General features: G+C 38.8%; 1 protein-coding gene and 1 long non-coding RNA gene across 2 annotated transcripts in view; one reads left to right on the plus strand and one right to left on the minus strand.

Moving 5' to 3' along the window:
- LOC136793460 (uncharacterized) overlaps positions 1-23,605 on the plus strand; it is a 274,292-nt gene that overhangs the window by 102,428 nt on the left and 148,259 nt on the right. The gene's annotated exons all lie outside the window — the stretch shown is intronic.
- Positions 567-1,504, minus strand: LOC131748017 (olfactory receptor 1f45-like). The gene is given in 2 exon segments (XM_059050127.1): positions 567-712; positions 715-1,504. Coding segments are annotated over 2 exon segments (936 nt in total).

Consider the following 23,605-nt stretch of genomic DNA (forward strand, 5'->3'; position numbering starts at 1 on the left):
ATGACATGATTGTTTTTGCCTTAGTTTGTTTATCTTCTGTTAGTGCATCTTTTTTTTCTTGCCTAGTACATGAGAATGATACAGTATTCACCCCAAAATATTAGTGTGAATCAAGTCATTGTTTGGAAGTTGTGCATTTCTAAATGGTATTATCTGTAAGATATTTTGAACTATTGTCATCCACGTTTTCTTCCTTTCTTCCTCTTTTCCTCCCTTCCTTCCTATCAATGATCTAGCATGTAGGGTTTGGTAGAGGGGGAAAGGAGGCACCAACCAAAAATTAGAGACCAGTTAGTAAGTACTGACTACACAGCCATAAGCTTATTCAGGTAAAACTCTGTAAATTGTGAAGGACTGTGGAGCAAAGGAGCATTTTTGCTTTGTTCTATTATGGTATTATTTTTTTTATGGAGAGATGAGTCCAATCTAGAGTCTTGGACCTGTATTGGGGGCAGGAAATGGATGGGAAAGAAACTACCATGGTGGCACAGTAGCCTGAGGCTTTGGATCCTCTGTGTGCTCATCTAAGTCTAAGAAGTTGATACCGGTGTTTCTTACGGCAGGGATCACCATCTCCAGAAATAGATTTCCCTGATGAGTAGTCTCCTTAGTGCTCCTTTCATGTCCTTGTCCCTTAGACTATAGATGAAGGGGTTCACCATGGGAGTTACAACCATATACATGATGGCAGCCACCTTATCCCTTTCTGCCGAGTAGAAGATGGAGGAAAGTAGACCCCAACAATGGATCCATAGAAGATAGCCCCAGTTAAGAAATGGGAGCCACAAGTGGAGAATGTTTTCCACTTCCCCTTGGCTGAAGGAATCCTAAGTACAGTGCAACCAATAAGGGAATAGGAGACAAAAATGAAGCTGAATGGGATGAAGGGAACTGATTCCCCAATGACTGGGATTGTCAAATCATTGATCTGGGTGTCTAAACAAGCAAGCCTTAAAATGGTTTCCAGGTCACAGAAGAAGTGTGGGATTTCTCTCTGATCACAGAAATTCAAGAGGCCCAGCAGACTGAGACGCAGTACTGAAACAAGATTAGAGGCAACCCATGGAGTCACTACCAGCAGGACACAACCCTTGGGACTCAGTAATGCATCATAGTGTAATGGGTGACAGATGGCAATGTTCAGGTCATATGCCATGACTGCCAAGAGGAAATTGTCCAGGTCCACCAGCAACATAAAAAAGTACATTTGTGTAAGGCACCCTGCAAAAGAGATGATTAGGCTCTGGCTTTGGATGTCTGCCAACATTTTGGGGATGGTAGTGGTTGTGAAGCAGATGTCAGTGAAGAATAGATTGGCAAGGAAGAAGTACATGGGGCTCTGGAGGTGAGCATCATTGATAATAGCCAGGATGACAAGTAAGTTTCCCACTATGGTAACCAGATATATGCACAGAAACAGCGTAAAGATGTGCTGCTGCTGTTCAGACACCACTGTGAGTCCCAGGAGGGAAAATTCGGAGATAGTTTGGTTTCCTTGGTGCATGATTTTGCTGTGTCTAAAACAGGAAAAATTCGACTTCACCATAAAATGGTAACATGACACAAAATCCAGTCAGAGAACATTGTACCATATTATAGAAGTGAATCAAGCCTTGGAACCAGATAGTCTTGTGTCTTATTTTCTGCTTACCAAAATACAAGCTCCACAAGGGCGTTGATTTTATTTACTATGTTCAATGCTATACACCAGTGTAAAAGACAGTGCCCAGCACATAGTAGGTATTTATAAATATTGGTTGTATTTATACAAAAATGAGTGAATAAATTAAAAAAGAAATATTTTGAATTTACCACTCAGTATCTTCATGACAGTTATCTGTGCTTTTCTAAGCTTATTTCATCAATTTTAAAATGTGGAGAATGCCCACTTTATAGAATTTTTGTGAGGACTGCAAGGACATATGTAAAATGCCCATATCTGTATTTTAGCTATTGCTGCACAATTAGTAGCAGATATCATTCACTAATTTGGAAAACTCACAGACTTTAAAGGCAAAAAGAAACCTTCAGAGAACATCTAGCTGAGCCTCTGTCTTTGGGCAGTTAAATACTCAATATGCATGCGATGGTTTAGCTGATCATGTTTTAGTGTTCCAGAGAGAGAGATGCCACACTCTACTTCCAGCACCTGATCCAAAATTTTCTCCTTTAAGTAATTAGCTCTTCCTCAGATCTTTCTGAAAACTTCCCAGTTTTTACTTCTCAACAAGGAAAAATTAGTTATTTGCCATAAATGCTGCTGAAGTCATGCAGGGGTGTCCACTGAATTAAGCAATGCAAAGGTAAGTGTCCTTAACAAGGCTATTTATAGTGGAGCTGACTGGGCATAAGCCACAATGAAGAAAGTTTTGGGATAACACTTTTAACAGCAAGTGTTTATTGAGGGCTTACTAGGTTGCAGTTGCATGCAAGTGCTAAGTGCTTTACATTGATTATTTTATTAAATCTTCACCACAACTCTGTGAGCTGAGTAGGTCTACTAAGAATATGTTCCATTTACAGATGAATAAATCAAGAATTAAAGAAGTTAAATAATTTGATAAGAGTGATGCATAGCTAGTGGAGTGGAGTGAGGATTCTGAGCTCAGTCAGTCTGACTTCAGAACCCTCTTACTTAACAACTGTGCTCTATTGCTTACAGCTTCATGTTTGTGAAGAGCATCACCTATGTTCTAGGCACATAAGAGCTTGCTCAGCCAACGTCACAAAGCTAGCAGGTGGTGGAGCTTGACTTTGAATCTTGATGCCAAAGCGTTTTTGCCATATCTGTGTAAGTCTAAATGAGAGCAAATGGGCTAACAAATGGGAAGCTTTGTCTTTTCTTATTCCAGTTTGTACCTTATCTATGCTGCTGTGAGATTCATTTTACATACTTGCTACTTACTCAAAAATCTGTATGTCTTGGGCTTCCCTGGTGGCACAGTGGTTAAGAATCCACCTGCTAATGCAGGGGACACGGGTTCGAGCCCTGGTCTGGGAAGATCCCACATGCTGAGGGGCAACTAAGCCCATGCGCCACAACTACTGAGCCTGCGTGCTACAACCACTGAAGCCCATGCTCCCAGAGCCGGTGCTCCATGGCAGGAGAAGCCATCACAATGAGAAGCCCACGAACCACAACGAAAAGTAGTCTCCACTAGCCACAACTAGATAAAGCCCGCTCGCAGCAACGAAGACCCAACGCAGCCATAAATAAATAAAACCTATAAAAAATTAATTCTTCAAAAAATCTGTATGTCTTCATACAACCTTCCCAGTGTAACACAACTGGATTGCCATTGTATAAATTCACGTACTTCTGCTGGTTTGCTGTTTAACTTCATACAATCTGCAAAAAGAGGTTAGCAGAACTAATTAACAGTTGGAGCAAAATTACAGGAGAAATGTTGCACTTATTACTTAACAACACAATTTTCCCCAAGTACTATAACAGTTCTTATTTGCTTACTAACAAATAAATGTGCTGATTATAAATCAGGCAGGATCAGTTCTGGTGGAACCTCTGCTAGGCAACATTTAGCCATTTCATATGTACAGAATGTACTGAAAATAATAAAGTGGCATATTATTATGTACATGTAATATAGGCTTTTCACTAATGCAGACTGTATTAGCAAAATTTGACAGTCCACTTTTCTGATTTCACCTTCAAACACCGTATCAATCAGTTCCATTTAACTGCATGTTCTCATCTACTGTCTCCTAGGTGGCACCATCTTTTGCAACCAAACACATAAGTATCTTCAGGTTTTCAACCCTTGTATATTCAAGTCACTAATTTGTGACTTGCATCAAGACACAATACTCTTGTAGTGAACTTGAGGAACAAACATTTGTGTATTTGGGATGGGGATCCCCCTCCTTTGGAACTTACCTAGATGTTTTGTGGCTATTTCCAAAGCTTTTCCAGAATAAAACAGTTCCACTTCCTCCACTCAAAAAATGGTGATTTTCCCAGCCACAGATGTGAACCTTTTCTCTTTGGAAAGACAGAGGAGAGGGCTGAAATAAAACTGAAAACCTCAACTGGTGGTGGTGTCCCTGCTGCTGGATTTAGAAAAAGATCACCCTAGTGCTCAGGACACAATTCTCTAGGCTACTCGTTAGAAACCACTCTCAATTCCATCCTCTACGGATGAAGTCCTCTCTACTGGGATATATTGATACTAACTGATTTCTTGGGATTTATATATATATATATATAAATAGAAAGTAAGCCTTATGTCCCTGTTTTATTTTTACTCTAGTTAGAAAACTAAAATATCAAATTTTGAAGAACTTCACCTTCCTTTCTACCTAATAATTATGTTTTGTATCTCCACGTAATCTGAGAACATACTGACTCAGGTCATATTTGGTGAGCTTTAACAATGAAAGCAACACTGCAGAGTGCTTATTATTTGTCAGGAACTATTCTCAGCCCTTCATGTATATTAACTCAGTTGATTTATTTTCACAATAAAAGTATGAAGTGGGTAAAAATATCATCCCTTTTTCACAGGTGAGAAAACTGAAAATAAAAAAGTTAAATGATTTGCCCAAGGTCATACAACTACTTGATGGTAGAGCCAAGGTTCTTACCAGAAATTCTCACTCTTGATCCCATTTTCTTAATCACTGCATTAAAATATCCCTTATTAATCATGGGGGAGCTCTAGAAAAAAAAAAGAATTCTGAGAACTTGACTAAAAATTATCTTCTGAAACTTCACTCCTATCTTTTTTCCCTACCCTGAATCCCAGCAAAGGACCTCACTTCCTGTTCAACTCTACCTCCAAACCGAGAGATTATGGAGATTTCGCGACCCTCTTCTTTCTTAATGTTACTATGGAAGGCTATCCTTCCTTTCATTAAGGGCCAATACCTTCACCTATATTCTGGATTCCTTCCCCTTTTGCTTTCCCAGAAGACTTATGCTATCAGTTAACTTATTTCTTATATCTTCAATCAGCCCTTCTCTACTGGCTTTTTCTTTTGGCTTTAAAACATGTTATAGTCTTTCTTATGTTCAAACAAAGAGACAAGCAAGGCCCCCAGGATCCCTTAGCCTCCTCAGTTACTAAACAATCTCACTCCTACCATTAAACACAAATTTCTTGAATTGTCTCTATTTCTGTCTCCATTTCTTCACTTCAACCCACTCCAATCTGTCTTCTGCCTCATACAACTCTACTGAAATAGCTCTCGATAAGGTCACAATGACACCCATGTTGCTGAATCCACACTTCTTGGCAACTCAACAACACTCACCTCAGATGATGGTCCTCTTTCTTTATATATATATATATATATATATATATATAATTGTATAGTTGATTTACAATTTTGTGTTAGTTTCAGGTGTACAGCACAGTGATTCAGGCATATATATATATACACATATATATCATTTTTTAGATTCTTTTCCCTTGTAGGTTAGTACAAAATATTGAGTATAGCTCCCTGTGCTGTACAGTAGGTCCTCTTTCTTGATGTACCCTCTTTAGTTGGATGTTGAGGACCTGCAATCCCCTGGTTTCCTTCTATCTCTTTGACCACTCTTTCTCCATCTCCTTTCATGGCTCTTCAATATAACCTTTAAATGTTTGTTGTGATATCATGAAGTTTTTATTTGCTCACTCTACTCTATCCCTAGGATAAAATTATCCACTTTCATGACTTCAGTTACCATCTTTATGCTGATGATTCTGTTTCTTATCTTTAATTAGCTCTCTCTTCTGAGCCCCAGAACCACACACCTGACTGTTTGTTATATACAATTCTATATCTCATAAACACCTCAAATTCAGTATTTTCAAAACCATATTCATTGTCTACCCACAGCACTGCTGAAATCAATTTTGGCCCTCCTCTGTTATTCCTTACCTCAATAAAATATAGCATTATCAATTTTTGTCATTTTTGATACCTTCCATCTTTACTTCTTAAGATCCCATTATTTAAATCCTGTAGATTCCCCATCTTAAATATCTCTCAAATGTATCTGCTTCTCTCCATCACCCTATTCCAAGCCATCACCATGTCTCTACATCTACTTTTGTTCCCTCAAAACGGTCCCCAGGCTGATAATTTTCAGTGACTTCCTAATCCTCTTAGTTTATGGTCCAGAATTAATAATGTAGCCTACAATGCCTGGCCATCTTCTGAATTCTCACGTTGTGCCACTTTCCCCTTCTTTCAGTTTCTTGAAAATACCACATTCTTTCTTGCCTTATTGTTTATTTCATATGTTTATATTCTCTTTCTGGAAGGGAACAGCCTTTATATTTGGCTAACTCATGTTTTTATTTCAGTTCTCAATTTAAATACTCCTTCTGAAGGTATACCCTTTCTGACCTCTCAAGACTATGTCAAATCCTTGCAGTGACATCCCATAGCCATGTATACATTTCCTATGAAAAGTACTGCAAATACTTATTTTTCCTATTATCCTATAAATTCTATAAGGATAGGGAATATGTCTACCTACTGTTATATTCCCAGTGCTTAGCAAAGTGCCTGACAAATTGTTCATACTCCAAAATTTGTGAATGATTGAATTAATAGAAGAATAGGAATTATTTATAGAACAAGTAATTTGGGGTAGGGGTAGGGATCATGGGAGACTTTAAAGAGAAAATAGCTTAAAAATATGTCTTACGTAATGAAATGGAGGATGGGATGGAGGCATTCTAGCAATTTGAAACACAATTTGTAAAGATATAGAGGGGAGAAAAGTGTGAGTCCTCAAAATACAAGATGCATGCAGTACTTAGAGTTGTCCAGTGTGGGCTGTAGCACAGGAGATAGTGGTAGAAAGTGAGACTAGCTATAGCACAGGAGAAAGTGGTAGAAGGTGAGACTAGAAAGCAACAGGTTGGGTATGATTGTGAAGGTTTTTGTGTATACCATATGATTAAGGATGCTTGGCAACATCTAGGAGAAATAGTAAGCATCATTTTCTGTTGTGGGAAATTCAGAGATCAGAGCTGACTGACAGGTACCAGGTAAGAACTAACATCAGAAGTACAAAGCAAAATAGCTATAAATAATGACTTCTTTCCTTTGTGGCTCTACTTCTATGTTTGGAGGCTCCCTAGAAACCTGACTCCCTATTTCTAGTGACCAGAGAGCATGTGTGGGGCTTGCCTGACTTTCCAACTCACTAGAGAAATGGCTGAGTATAAAGACAGACGAATGAGGAGTCATGTCACTCTCTTGTGAACCCATCAGCGCAATTCCCCAGGCCAGTAGAAAAATGGTGTCTCTTCATCCCCCTTTTGTGTTCCTTTTTCAATTTGGTAAGTCACTTCACAAACTTCACTGGATTTTCCATTGTTTTCAGGAGGCTTGAACTTTCCTAGAGGAGATTTCTAAGTCTTTAGGCAATTGGTATTCAGTATTGTAATGTCTGATTCTTTAAAGGGACGTATTTGGAAACAGAGAACAGTGACACTGACCTTTTCTCTGAGTGGCTGCCTTTGCAGACGTCATAGCAAATGCGTTTAGGAATTGCTCATTCACGGGGGCTGTTCAGAGGCCAGGGGAGGAAAGAGTCCTGGGAATTGACAATAGCAGCAAAGCAGTACAGAAAAGAGCAGGGATGTTCAGATGTGATGAATGGGGTCATTTTTGCTTTGAAAAGATTGATGCTTCCTCGTTTGGAGGATGGATCCAAATACCCTTAAATTCTTAGTTGAATATATGTTTGTTTTGACACAGAGGATCATAAACATGGCCATGGTTTTAGTTGAACTTATATTCTCAACAACCTGAGTGACCTTTGGAAAGCCCTTTCTCTGGGTATTAGTTTTATCCTCTGTAAAATGAGAGGGTTAGACTAAATTATCTCTACACTCCCTTCCCACTCTGACACTTGACAATTCTATGATTTCTAATTGGGTACATTTATGCAGGTTGTGGTGGAAATGTGATCATATATGACTAGGAGGTGGGTAGTAGAAATAGCACAATTTCTTTTCATCTAACACAGTGGGTTTGGTGTACGTGTTTTGATGTATAATTCATGAAGTTTTTCAATTTCTAGCTTAGAAAGAGTTTGTGACAATAAAATTACATTCTGCCTGGTCGGTTCACCTATGCTATGTTTGGGGGTAGGGGGCTTATTATAGAAGAGGTGTTAGGGAAGAGGGGTCATCTGGAGGTGGTAGTAAAGGTAAGCAGCAGAAGGGAGAGAAAAAGATTAAACATAGCTTTAAGTAATCTGATTAATAGAAGTTTTGGAAAAACACTAGGAACTGTTATCAGCTTGTCAACTAAATTGGAGCCAATCTCTGTTTCTACCTTTAATGGCAACCTCTTCAGTGTGGACAAACAGATTATCCATTAATTCATTGTTTCACTAATGGGAGAAAGAGGCAGTATTAAAGCTCTTCTTCAGGATTAGAGAAGAGGAAATGAAGTGAGAGAAGCATCCCATAGGTCTCCCCTCTCCTCTCTCATTCAGTTGGGAGAGGGGGCCCAAGGATCTAGGATTGACTCCCCTTCTTACCTGTTTCTCTTTCCCCTCCGCAAACATCCTTTACAGCAAAAAAACAAAAATAAAAACAAGAAATACTGAGAGGAGTGAGAAAGCCAAGAGAGCAAGTGTTAGATTGCCTACAGCATCCCTGTTCCATCCAATTATCAATTTATGAAGGTCTTGTTGGCAGCTACATAAGGAGACATTGGGACCTAGTGGGACTATTGAAGGGAGATCAGTAGGGAGATATTTGGGCATCAAAGTTAAACCATTTAGTTCCTATTATCACAGAGAATCATAGCAGATGGTGTCACATTTTGCTATTCAGCTTGCTTTCTTGGTGCATGAGCCCTATTTTGCCAACCCTTAGCTTTTACGCTTCCCCATAACGTTAGATTATTTTGTCAGTGAAAAGAAATGCAGGAAAGAGAAATTTAGAACAGATAAAGCACGGGTAATGAAGACCATACTCAGAAGCAGCTATACAGAACACACACGTTGGTTAGGGAGAACACATACTTGTACGATGACAGCTCTGCATCCCAAAGTAGATTTTAAAGCAACAACTGAACAATGGCAAACAATAGAATGCAAAGTAGAGGAATTGAGTAGTCAGAGTTAGGTGGGTTTTATCATAAAAGATGTCCTGGAGAACCTAAGTTTAGGGGAGGTGACAGTTCCTATACTCATAATTGCTTCATAATCAGGAGATCATTGGGACTCTTTTCTAGTCAATGCTTCAACCTCAGTAGTAATCTTGATATTTTCAACTGCGGTATGGAATTATTGGTCTGTGTTAAGTAATATTTGTTGTCATGTGGGTCTTAGGGAGCACACTGTCCTTGAAGACAGATGGCAAGGGAACAAGGTACTTGCAAGCTTCTAATTGGCCTGGGAAAGGATGAAATTTGGCACCTGAAGTGCCAAGGGAACAAGTACACAGTGTACTTCTTCCCTAATGAGATTCAAGGTTGGTAGAGAAGGAGATCTTCCTGATTTTCAGTTACTTAGATGAATTGAAAGACAAAATTCAACAACGAAGTACAGAGTAAGGGTCACAGTGACCCAAGGTTTTAGCAGCCCTTAAATCTCTGTGGCATTCTTTCAGAACCAACCTGAGGCATGGGTCTCTATTGGGACAATAGCCGTGTCTTCCAAGGGAAAAGCCTTTTGCTGGGAGACAAGAGCTCTGGTCCCAAATCCGGCTTGAAATCTTATTTTCAGTGTGACTTTGAACGTATTATTTTCCTAATATGCATATTGGGTTTATGATCTATTAAACACGAAGGAATTCTTTTCCTGGCTATGTAACTTGATCCCATCAGATAACTTTAGAATATAACAATCTTTGTATTTACCACATGATGGTTTGGAAGGGTAGTAGGATGGAGAGGGGAGTGCTGGGAGTTGGATAATTGGAAATGTAGGAGTGCTTTAGTGAGCTCCACCAATAGATAAATCTTGAGAGGGATGTAATTGTAGACTCTTTCATTCAACTGTATCATCTGGCAGGCCTGCCTTACACTTTGCCTCTTTTCTCTATCAGTTTCATTACTGCTATGGACTGAATTGTGTCCCCCCACCCAAATCCATATGTTGAAGCCCTAACCCCCAGTGCGATGGCATTTGGAGATGGGACCTTTTGGAGGTAATTAGGTTGAGATGAGGTTATGAGTGTGGGTACCTCATGATGGGATTAGTATTCGATGTCTGATAAAAAGAGACATCAGAGTGCCCTCTCTTTCTTCTCTCTCTGCCATGTGAGGACACAGCAAGAAGGTGGTTGTCTGCAAGCTGGGAACAGAGCTCTCACCATTAATTGACCATGGTAGCACCCTGATCTGCAGCTTCTAGCCTCCAGAACTGTGAGAAAATAAATTTCTGTTGTTTAAGCCACTCAGTGGTATTTTGTTATGGCAGCCTTAGCAGACTAAGACAAGTACCCTCTCCTAAACTGGGCTTGCCATGTGATCTGTAAAGAAAGGAAATCTAATATCACCAATTTGAGTTTAAGTTCTTGAGAATCCGTTAGAGCCTGGCTCTTCAGGGGTCTCTGTTTGAGGGGCAATAAAAGTTATGTTTTCTGTTGCTATAGTGAGGAACTGGGCTTGATTACCCTCTTTTGTATCAAAAGAATCACCCCTACTTTGCACATACATACTCCATTTTACACCATTTATGTATTTCTTACTCACTAGTGTGTCTTTTCTCCATGTTTGCTACTCCTTAGTCATGGGAACAAAGAAGCTAGAGGACATTATAGCAGAGTTCGAAGCTATTGGTTTCTCTTCAGGTGTGACATTGATGAGCCTGTTTATCATTTTCCCCTCAGCCATGGGATGCCTTTAGGATTATCTAATATGTGGCCACTATGTCACCATGTAAATCTGCAACTCTATTCTGTTTCTGTGTTAAGGTCTGTGAACTCTTGGTGGTTAATCCATTAGAAAGTTAATTCAGGCAATATTTATTGAGCACCTATGAACACGCAAAGTGATAGGCAAATTCACTTTTGCCCATATGGCACTTATATTCTTGTGGGAGAATACAGATAATAAATATATACAGAGAGATGAATTTAAAAACATAATTTTAGCTGATAATAGCTGAAATAAATGCTGGAATAAAATGGGGTCGCGAATTGCTGGGTCCGTGACTGCTTTAGGTAAGTTAATCAGGGAACTTTTCTCTGAGGAAGTGACAAGTGAGCTGAGACCTAAGTAATGAGTGATGAGAAAGAGCTGGAGATTGCAGATAGAGACTAGTGAAAAAGACCTAAGCTGGAAGTGTAGTGCGCATGTACATAGAATGTAAATTAAATCAATGTGTCTGGAAGTAATGAGAGAGAGATAGGTGGTTATGTCAAAAGATATTCAAGGGTATCTAATGGTGGAGTCCAGAATGAATATGGTGAAGTGTTTGAACTTAATTCTGGAAGCAGTGGAAAGCCATTGATAGGATTAAGAAAGGAAGAAAAGGCGTCTGATTTGCACTTTGCAAAGATGATTCTGGCTGCTGTCTGGACGATGGGCTATAGGGGGCCAGAGTAAAGACAGAGAGGCCAGTTATAGCCTATTGTAGTAATCTAAGAGAGACAGTTGGATTGGGCTAATAGGGAACAGTGGAGGTAAATAGAAGTCTTTGGATACTGGATGACCTTTTAGAGTAGAGCAGGCAGAGTATGATGGATTGGATATAGTGGTTATATGCAATGCCATGACTATGGTCATCTCTGTGGCCCTTATTCATCTTTGCCTTCCTACTCAACTTCTGACATTCAAATAATAATCTCCTCTTGGTTTCCAGTATTCTTATATTTCAATATGTCATGCCTTAGTGTGAACCTACTTGCATCAGTACTGCTGGGTACTCAATTGGCCCTTTTCATCTAGAAACTATTCCTTCAGTTCTGGGAATTTTACTTAAATGATTTCTTTGATAATTTCCTCTCCTCCATTTTCACTGCTCTCTTTCAGAAAAACCGTTCATTCCTATCAAACCTATTCCAAACCTCCCAGTTTGATCTTCTAAATAAAAAAAAATTTCTTATTTTCTGTCTCTGTTTCTTTGGTCTAGTTTTTGTGAGACTCTTTCAACCTCATTTTCCAGTACTTCTACTGAAGCTTTATTTCTGCTGTCATTTAAAATATCCAAGAACTCTTTTATTTAATGCCCATTTTAAAAATAATATACTATTCTTGTTTAATGACTATAATATCTTCTTTTATATTTCTGATGATCTTAAATATTTTTAAGGTTCTAATCTTCCTGAAATGTTTCCTCTAAGTTGCTTTTTTTCCTCATTTGTTTTGATCTCTTCCTTCCATGAAAGAATTAAAAACAAACCATATGTCTTGGGATCCTTGAATGTTTGGTTATATTTGAATGGGGCATGAAAAGCATGATTAAAACTTTTTGTTATGGTGGGCCCTACTGTAGGATGATTTGGCTGGATTCTTTCCTTTGGTGAACCCCTAATTATTTTCAGATACTTTTCTGTAAGTCTGGTCAAATTCTCTCAGAAAATAATCTTCTAATCTTCTACTTGGGGGATACAAACCTTGGCTGTAGGTTTCTGAGAACCAAGTGGAAGAGGGCTGGTGGTCTCAACATGCAGTATATAGCTAGACTTTCACCTAATCTTACACTCAGTTCTAAAACAGAACTCCTATTTTAATTATCAGAGAATAAGTATTCAGTCTTTTTTGAGAGGGAAGTACGTAGGGGAATTACCCAGCTGCAAAGAATAAAGAAGGGGCTTTGGAGGCCTAATTGCTTTACAAATCACTTATCTACTAATTCCCATGTTTTTGGCTCCACTTTTACCCTCACTTACAGAGGTACCGGATGCTGACTTGATGCTGCTAGTTTCTGAGCCTTTGGGGAGTTTGTTGGTACAAATTGTTCATTTTCTCACTGCTGGTTTAGGATTCAGGTTCCTTGGGTCTGCTAATCAGTTAATATTTGCTCTTTAGCTTTCCATTTCCTAAAATGCCGCTGTGTTCATACTGTTTCCTGTTTTTTTTCTCATTGGTTTACGGCTCTAAAATAGTTCTTTTATGTCGTTTATAGATAAATATGAATGTCTAATCCACTGCATTTAACTGGAAACCCTTTTTCATCACGGCATTTAACAAGTTTATTGTAGCACTTTCATTGTATTATATATTTATATATTTGTTTATTATATGTCTTCATCTACAAGTATGCATGTTTCGTAAAAATAGGGATATTGTCTATCGTGTTCACTATGCATTTCTAGTGCCTAGGACATAATAGACCCTCAGTAAATATTTGTTGAATAAATTAATCTGACATTTTATTATTTGGAAGAAATGATATTTGTAGTCTTAACATCTGATAGTGTTTGTGGGAAAAGTGAAAATAATTATATAGCAAATTAGTCAAATCAAAATGATAATTAGTGACTCAAGGAAAAGAGGTATACAGGACAAGATACATAATAATAGTGCATAAATTTTCACTTTTTCCATACATATTCCAATTTTTGTCTTAAAAGACCAACTGGATGTGAATAATAAATTTATTTTAGAGGCCTAAGAAAAGCCAAATAGAGATCAATTAGCAGATTTTTGCAGTTTCCAGGTGAGAAAAAATTTTCACCTAGTAGAGGGGTTAGAAAGTATTGAACAGAATTTAGAAGATAGTTAGAAGGACTTGGTTACCTTTGGATAAGGGAGGAGTGGAGAAAGGAGGTATTGATATTAAGGTGTTAAGTGTGACTCCTAGGTTTCTGGCTAGATGGAGAGTGGCACCCTTCACTCAGATGGTCAGACTGACTGGAGGAGGTCAAGAGTATATATGGGGAAGTAAGCATTGACATTAATTTGCCCTGCTTCTTCTGCAACTGCCCAAGTATTTTTCATTTGGCTCTTTTGCCCCAAACGTAGAAAAAAAGCTTTAGTCCGAATTACTCAGATTTCCAGTATTTTATTTTGCTCTTCTTGCATAGACTTAGATAAGCAATAAAGGACATGGGGAGGGGGAAGGATAAGTGAGAGAGTGGCATGGACATATATACACTACCAAGTGTGAAATAGAAAGCCAGTGGGTAGCAGCCGCATAGCCCAGGGAGATCAGCTCGGTGCTTTGTGACCACCTACAGGGGTGGGATAGGGAGGGTTGGAGAAGATGCAAGAGGGAGGGGATATGGGGATATATGTCTATGTATAGCTGATTCACTTTGTTATAAAGCAGAAACTAACACACCATTGTAAAGCAATTATACTCCAATAAAGATGTTTTTAAAAAGTGAATGAAAATAATTGTTATTATTGCCTGACATGACACCACAAACTGTTAATAGCAGTACAGCCTAGTCTAAAGGGTATCAGTTGAGTGCATAAAATCTGCTGACCTGGGGATGAGATGACCTGGGTTCTAGAATCACCTCTGTCACTAACTCACTGTATGACGTTACACTAGTCATATAACTTTGGTTTTCTTATGTGTAAAATCAGGTTGCTAATAAAGTAATTGCACTATTGCCTAGCTATTCTTTGGGAAAGTAGAGAGGATCTATGTTTATTTTGAGAGCTAGAAAGAGAGAGCATTTATAAATAGTGAATGTACAAATATGTTCTGAAGAGAAAGCTACAATGTATTAACCTACATAGCAGCTAATAATGACCACCATTTATTGAGAAGCTGTCATGTGCCATGTGCTTTATCTGTGTTTCATATTTAATCATCATGATAGCATATGAGGTTAGTATTACTATCACCTTTTTTAGAGAAGAAAGGTGAGGTTCAGAGAGGACAACTTTGCCAAAGTAAAACTGCTAGTTAGTAGTAAATACAAGATTCAGACTCAGTTTTGTTGTACTTCAAAGCCAATATATTTTCAACTTTATTATTTATTTATTTAACATCTTTATTGGAGTATAATTGCTTTACAACGGTGTGTTAGTTTCTGCTTTATAACAAAGTGAATCAGCTATACATATACATATATCCCCATATCGCCTCCCTCTTGCGTCTCATCCAATACTATATTTTGGGCATAGTGGACTGCCCTGAAACATGTCTATGAATTTAAACTCATTGAATCTTCTTTTTTTTTCCAACAGGTATTTTTTTTATTTTTCTTTTTTTTAAACATCTTTATTGGAATATAATTGCTTCACAATGGTGTGTTAGTTTTTGCTTTATAACAAAGTGAATAAGCTATACATATACATATATCCCCAATATCTCCTCCCTCTTGCATCTCCCTCACACCCTCCCTATCCCACCCCTCCAGGTGGTCACAAAGCACCGAGCTGATCTCCGTGTGCTATGTGGCTGCTTCCCACTAGCTATCTAATTTACATTTGGTAGTATATATAAGTCCATGCAACTCTCTCACTTCATCCCAGCTTACCCTTCCCCCTCCCCGTGTCCTCAAGTCCATTCTCTACGTCTGCATCTTTATTCCTGTCCTCACCCTAGGTTCTACAGAACCTAAGTTTGGTTTTTTTTTTTTTTAGATTCTGTATATATGTGTTAGCATATGGTATTTGCTTTTCTCCTTCTGACTTACATCAATCTGTATGTCAGACTTTAGGTCCATCCACCACACTATAAATAACTCAATTTCATTTCTTTTTATGGCTGAGTAATATTCCATTGTATATCTGTGCCACATCTTCTTTCTCCATTCATCTGTTGATGGGCACCTAGGTTGCTTCCGTGTCCTGGCTATTGTAAATAGCGCTGCAGTGAACATTGTGGTGCATGACTCCTTTTGAATTATGGTTTTCTCAGGGTATATGCCCAGTAGTGGGATTGCTGGGTCATATGGTAGTTCTATTTTTAGTTTCTTTTTTTTGACTCCAAGGTACTCTTTTTTTTAACATCTTTAATGGAGTATAATTGCTTTACAATGGTGTGTTAGTTTTTGCTGTATAACAAAGTGAATCAGCTACACGTATACATCTATCCCCATATCTACTCCCTCTTGTGTCTCCCTCCCACTCTCCCTATCCCACCCCTCTAGGTGGTCACAAAACACCGAGCTGATCATCCTGTGCTATGCGGCTGCTTACCACTAGTTACCTATTTTACATTTGGTACTATATATAAGTCCATGCCATTCTCTCACTTCGTCCCAGCTTACCCATCCCCATCCCAGTGTCCTCAGGTCCATTCTCTGTCTGTATTCCTGTCCTGCCCCTAGGCTCTTCATAACCATTTGCTTTTTTACTTTTTAAAAAATAGATTCCATATATATGTGTTAGCATACAGTATTTATTTTTCTCTTACTGACCTACTTCACGCAGTATGACAGTCTCTAGGTCCATCCACCTCACTACAGATAACTCAATTTCATTTCTTTTTATGGCTGAGTAATATTCCACTGTATATATGTGCCACATCTTCTTTATCCATCATCTGTCAATGGACATTAAGGTTGCTTCCATGTGCTGGCTCTTGTAAATAGTGCTGCAATGAACATTGTGGTCCATGACTCTTTTTGAATTATGGTTTTCTCAGGGTATATGCCCTGTCATGGGATTGCTAGGTCGTATGGTAGTTCTATTTCTACTTTGTAAAGGAACCTCCATACTGTTCTCCATAGTGACTGTATCAATTTACATTCCAACCAACAGTGCAAGACGGTCCCCTTTTCTCCACACCTGCTCCAGCTTTTATTGTTTGTAGAATTTTGGATGATGGTCATTCTGACCGGTGTGAGGTGATACCTCATCGTAGTTTTGATTTGCATTTCTCTAACGATTAGGGATGTTGAGCATCCTTTCATGTGTTTGTTGGCAATCTGTATATCTTCTTTGGAGAAATGTCTTTTTAGGTCTTCTACCCATTTTTGGATTGGATTTTTTGTGTTTTTTTTTTTTTTGATTTTGAGCTACTTGTAAATTTTGGAGACTAATCCTTTGTCAGTTGGTTCATTAGCAAATATTTTCTCCCATTCCGAGGGTTGTCTTTTCATCTTGTTTTTGTTTTCTTTTGCTGTGCAAAATGTTTTAAGTTTCATTAGGTCCCATTTGTTTATTTTTTATTTTATTTCCATTTCTCTAGGAGGTGGATCAGAAAGGATCTTGCTCTGATTTATGTCATAGAGTGTTCTGCCTATGTTTTCCTCTAAGAGTTCTATAGTGTCTGGCCTTACATTTAGGTCTTTAATCAGTTTGAGGGATTTTTGTGTATGATGTTAGCAAGTGTTCTAATTTCATACTTTTACATGTAGCTGTCTAGTTTTCAAAGCACCACTTATTGAAGAAGCTGTATGTTCTCACTTGTATATTCTTGCCTCCTTTGTCAAAAATAAGGTGACCATGTGTGTGTGAGTTTATCTCTGGCTTTCTATCCTGTTCCATTGATCTATATTTCTGCTTTTGTGCCAGTGCCATACTGCCTTGTTTACTGTAGCTTTGTAGTATAGACTAAAGTCAGGCTCCCTGATTCCTCCAGCTCCATTTTTCTTTCTCAAAATTGCTTTGGCTATTCTGGGTCTTTTGTGTTTCCATACACATTGTGAAATTTTTTGTTCTACTCCTGTGAAAAATGCCATTGGTAGATTGATAGGTATTGCATTGGGTCTGTAGATTACTTTGGGTCATATAGTCATTTTCACAGTGTTGATTCTTCCAATCCAAGAACATGGTATATCTCTCCATATGTTTGTATCATCTTTAATTTCTTTCATCAGCGTCTTATTGTTTTCGGCATACAGGTCTTATGTCTCCTTACGTAGGTTTATTCCTAGGTATTTTATTCTTTTTGTTGCAAAGGTAAATGGGAATATTTCCTTAATTTCTCTTTCAGATTCTTCATCATTAGTTTATAGGAATGCAAGAGATTTCTGTGCATTAATTTTGTCTCCTGCTACTTTACCAAATTAATTGAGCAGCTCTAGTATTTTTCTGGTAGCATGTTTAGGACTCTCAATGTATAGTATCATGTCATCTGCAAAAAGTGACAGTTTTAATTCTTCTTTTCAAATTTGGATTGCTTTTATTTCTTTCTCTTCTCTGATTGCTGTGGCTAAAACTTCCAAAACAATGTTGAATAATAGTGGTGACACTGGGCAACCTTGTCTTGTTCCTGATCTTAGTGGAAATGGTTTCAGTTTTTCCCCATTGAGGATGATGTTGGCTGTGGGTTTGTCATATATGGCCATTATTATTTTAAGGAAAGTTCCCTCTATGCCTAATTTTTGGAGGGTTTTATCATAAATGGGTGTTTAATTTTGCTGAAAGTTCTTTCGACATATATTGAGATGATCATATGTTTTTTCTCCTTCAATTTGTTATATGGTTTATCACATTGATTGATTTGCACATATTGAAGAATCCTGGCATCCCTGGGATAAATCCCACTTGATCATGGTGTATGATCCTTTTAATGTGCTGTTGGATTCTGTTTGCTAGTACTTTGTTGAGGATTTTTGCATCTATGTTCATCAGTGATATTGGCCTGTAGTTTTCTTTTGTTGTGACATCTTTGTCTGGTTTTCGTATCAGGGTGATGGTGGTCTCACAGAATGAGTTTGGGAGTGTTCCTCCCTCTGCTATATTTTGGAAGAGTATGAGAATGATAGGTGTTAGCTCTTTTCTAAATGTTTGATAGAATTCACCTGTGAAGCCATCTGGTCCTGGGTTTTTTTGTTGGAAGAATTTAATCACAGTTTCAATTTAAGTGCTTGTGATTTGTCTGTTTATATTTTCTGTTTCTTCCTGCTTCCGTCTCAGAAGGTTGTGCTTTTCTAAGAATGTGTCCAGTTTTTTCAGGTGGTCCATTTTATTGGCATATAGCTGCTGGTAGTAATCTCTCATGATCCTTTTTATTTCTGCAGTGTCAGCTGTTACTTCTCCTTTTTCATTTGTAATTCTATTGATTTGAGTCTTCCTTTTTTTCTTGGTGAGTCTGGCTAATGGTTTATCAATTTTGTTTATCTTCCCAAGGAACCAGCTTTTATTTTTATTGATCTTTGCTATCGTTTCCTTCATTTCTTTTTCATTTATTTCTGATCTGATCTTTACGATTTCTTTACTTTGGCTAACTTTAGGGGTTTTATTTTTTTCTTTCTCTAATTGCTTTAGGTGTAACGTTAGATTGTTTATTTAAGACGTTTCTCGTTTCTTGAGGTAGGATTTTGTGCCTGTAAAATTCCCTCTTAGAACTCCTTTTGCCGCATCCCATAGGTTTTGGGTCGTCGTGTTTTCATTGCCATTTGTTTCTAGGTATTTTCTGATTTCCTCTTTGATTTCTTCAGTGATGTCTTTGTTATTAAGTGGTGTATTCTTTAGCCTCCATGTGTTTGTATCTTTTACAGATCTTTTCCCGTAATTGATATCTAGTCTCATAGCATTGTGGTCCAAAAAGATACTTGATACAATTTCAGTTTTCTTAAATTAACAAGGCTTGATTTGTGGCCCAAGATATGGTCTATCCTGGGGAATGTTCTATGAGCACTTGAGAAAAAAGTGTATTCTGTTGTTTTATGATGGAATGTCCTATAAGTATCTATTAAGTCCATCGTATTTAATGTATCATTTAAATCTTGTGTTTCCTTATTTATTTTCATTTTGGATGATCTTTCCATTGGTGAAAGTGAGGTTTTACAGTCCCCTATTATGACTGTGTTCCTGTGTGTTTCCCCTTTTATGGCTGTTAGCATTTGCCTTATGTACTGAGTTGCTCCTTTTTTGGGTGCATAAATATTTCCAATTGGTACATCTTCTTGGATTCATCCCTTGATAATTATATAGTGCCCTTCTTTGTCTCTTGTAATAGTCTTTATTTTAAAGTCTATTTTGTCTGCTATGAGAATTGCTACTCCAGCTATCTTTTGATTTCCATTTGTCTGGAATATCTTTTTCTATCCCCTCACTTTCAGTCTGTATGTGTCCCTAGGTGTGAAGTGGGTCTCTTGTAGACAGCATATATATGGTTTTTTTTTTTTTATCCATTCAGCCAGTCTATGTCTTTCGGTGGGAGCATTTAATCCACTTACATTTAAGGTAATTATCGACATGTATGCTCCTATTACCATTTTCTTAATTGTTTTGGGTTTGTTATTGTAGGTCTTTTCCTTCTCTTTTGTTTCCTGCCTAGAGAGGTTCCTTTAGCATTTGCTGTAAAGCTGGTTTGGTGGTGCTGAATTCTCTTAGCTTTTGATTGTCTGTCAAGGTTTTAATTTCTCTGTCAAATCTGAATGAGATCCTTGCTGGCTTGAGTAATCTTGGTTGTACATTTTTCCATTTCAGCACTTTAAGTATGTCCTACCACTACCTTCTGGCTTGCAGAGCTTCTGCTGAAAGATTAGCTGTTAACCTTATGGGGATTCCCTTGTCTGTTATTTGTTGTTTTTCCCATGCTGCTTTTAATATTTTTTCTTTGTATTTATTTTTTGATAGTTTGATTAATATTTGTCTTGCCATGTTTCTCCTTGGATTTATGCTATATGTGTCTCTCTATGCTTCCTGGATTTATTGACTATTTCCTTTCCCATATTAGGGCAGTTTTCAACTATAATCTCTTCAAATATTTTCTCAGTCTCTTTCTTTCTCTCTTCTTCTTCTGGGACCCCTATAATTTGAATGTTGGTGTATTTAATGTTGTCCCAGAGGTCTATGAGACTGTCCTCAATTCTTTTCATTCTTTTCTCTTTATTCTGCTTTGCAGTAGTTATTTCCAATATTTTATCTTCCAGGTCACTTATCCATTCTTCTGCCTCAGTTATTCTGCTATTGATTCCTTCTAGAGAATTTTAAATTTCATTTATTGTGTTATTCATCATTGTTTGCTCTTTAGTTCTTCCAAGTCCTTGTTAAATGTTCCTTGTATTTTCTCCATTCTATTTCCAAGATCATCTTTGCTATCATTACTCTGAATTCTTTTTCAGGTAGACAGCTTATTTCCTCTTCCTTTGTTTGGTCTGGTGGGTTTTGTACCTTGCTCCTTGATGTGCTGTTTGTTTCTCTATATTCTCATTTTGCTTAACTTACTGTGTTTGGGGTCTCCTTTTCACAGGCTTCAGGTTTGTAGTTCCTGTTGTTTTGGGTGTCTTCCCCCAGTGGCTAAGGTTGGTGCAGAAGTTTGTGTGGGCTTCCTGGTGGAGGGGCTAGTGCCTGTGTTCTGGTGGATGAGGCAGGACCTTGTCTTTCTGGTGGGCAGGACCGTGTCCAGTGGTGTGTTTTGAGGTGTCTGTTACCTTATTATGATTTTAGGCAGCGTCTCTGCTAATGGGTGGAGTTATGTTCTTGTCTTTCTAGTTGTTTGGCATAGGGTGTCCAGCACTGTAGCTTGCTGGTCGTTGAGTGGAGCTGGGTCTTAGCATTGAGTTGGAGATCTCTGGGAGAGCTTTCACCGTTTGATATTACTTGGAGCGGGGATGTCTGTGGTGGCCCAATGTCCTGATCTTGGCTCTCCCACCTCAGAAGCACAGACCTCACAAGTGGCCGGAACACCAAGACCCTGTCAGCCACACTGCTTAGAAGAAAAGGGAGAAAAAAAGAAAGAAACTAAGAAAAAATTAAAGTTTTTTAAAATAAAAAAGATATTATTTAAAATAAAAAATTAAAATGTAATAAAAAATGGACCAACAGAACACTGGGCAAATGGTTAAAGCAAAGCTATACAGACAAAATATATATATGTACATATAAAAAAATAAAAAAGGAAGAGAGCATCTAAATCAATAAACAAATCTACCAATGATAATAAACTGTAAATACTAAACTTAGATAAACATAGAACCAGAAACAAATTAGATGCAGAAAGCAAACCCAAGTCTACAGTTCTTCCCAAAGTCCACTGCCTCAATTTGGGGATGATTTGTTGTCTATTCAGGTATTCCACAGATGCAGGGGACATCAAGTTGACTGTGGAGGTTTAATCCTCTGCTCCTGAGGCTGCTGGGAGAGATTTCCCTTTCTCTTTTTTTTTTTTTTTTTTTTTTTCTGGAGGATGAATTTGAGGATTTTTTAAAACATCTTTATTGGAGTGCAACTGCTTTACAATGTTGTGTTAGTTTCTGCTTTACAACAAAGTGAATCAGTTATACATATACATATGTTCCCATATCTCTTCCCTCTTGTGTCTTCTTTGTTCGCACAGTTCCTGGGGTTCAGCTTTGGATTTGGACCCGCCTCTGCCTGTAGGTCGCCTGGGGGCATCTGTTCTTTGCTCAGACAGGAGGGGGTTAAAGGAGCATCTGATTAGGGAGCTGTGGCTCACTCAGGCCACAGAGAGGGCGGGGTACAGAATGCCGGGAGATCCTGTAGCGGCAGATGCCAGCATGACGTTGCAACAGCCTGAGGCATGCCATGCGTTCTCCCAGAGATGTTGTCCCTTGATCACGGGACTCTGGCAGTGGCAGGCTGCACAGGCTCCTTGGAGAGGAGGTGTGGATAGTGACCTGTGCTTGCACACCGGGTTCTTGGTGGCTGCAGCAGCTGCCATAGCGTCTCATGCCCGTCTCTGGGGTCTGAGCTGATAGCAGTAGCTCACGCCCATCTGTGGAGCTCACTTAGGCAGTGGTCTGCCTTCTGTGGGAACACGGGACAGGAATCCCCTCTCTTCATGCACCCCAAAACAATTGTCTCTTGCCTCTTTGGCAGCTCCAGACATTTTCCCGGACTCGCTCCTGGCTAGCTGTGGTGCACCAGTCCCTTCAGGCTGTGTTCACGCAGCCAACCCCAGTCCTCTCCCTGGGATCTGACCTCCAAAGCTGGAGCCTCATCTACCAGCCCCCACCTGCCCCAGCAGCTGAGCAGACAAGCCTCTTGGGCTAGTGAGTGCAGGTAGGCACCGATCTTCTGGGCGGGAATCTCTCCGCTTTGCCCTCCGCACCCCTGTGGCTGCGCTCTCCTCCGTGGCTCCGAAGCTTCCCCACTCCGCCACCCGCAGTCTCCACCCACAAAGGGGCTTCTAGTGTGTGGAAACCTTTCCTCCTTCCCAGCTTCCTCCCACTGGTGCAGGGCCCGTCCCTATTCTTTTGTCTCTGTATTTTCTTTTTTCTTTTGCCCTACCCAAGTATTTGGGGGGAGTTTCTTGCCTTTTGGGAAGTATGAGGTCTTCTGCCAGCGTTCAGTAGGTGTTCTGTAGGAGTTGTTCCGCATGTAGAGGTATTTTTGATGTATTTGTGGTGAGGAAGGTGATCTCCATATCTTACTCCTCTGCCATCTTGAAGGTCTCTCCCATTGCTCTTTCTAATTTGAGGCCTGTTGATAGGAGCTGATCATAATCAGCCCAGATGTGTACCAGCACTGGCCTAGTAATCTCACAGGGGTGTTAGGACAGTGAAAGTGTAGGAGTAGATTTGAGTGGGATTTGGATGAAAAAAATTAGTGGCATGAGGTTTTTTTAACATTTGCTAAACCATAAGATATAATTAAGGAAAGAGAGTTCTTTTTCACAGCAGCCTTTCAGTTAGCCTCAGATTTTCTCAGCGGAGAATGATTCTGTATTATATGATGTATATTGCTTGTTTTGAATACTACACAGTTGGATCATAAGTGGCTATTTATATGGATAGAAGTCCAGCAAGCTGAAAGCCTCAGTCCTTCCAGAAGAAACAGTTGAGGGAGATGGGTGAAATGCTGAAGGTGTCCTTGATAAAAATGACAAGATATTGTAGGTGAGTTTAGTGGCATT

This window comes from Kogia breviceps, chromosome X (assembly GCF_026419965.1).
Source record: "Kogia breviceps isolate mKogBre1 chromosome X, mKogBre1 haplotype 1, whole genome shotgun sequence".
Taxonomy (NCBI): domain Eukaryota; kingdom Metazoa; phylum Chordata; class Mammalia; order Artiodactyla; family Physeteridae; genus Kogia; species Kogia breviceps.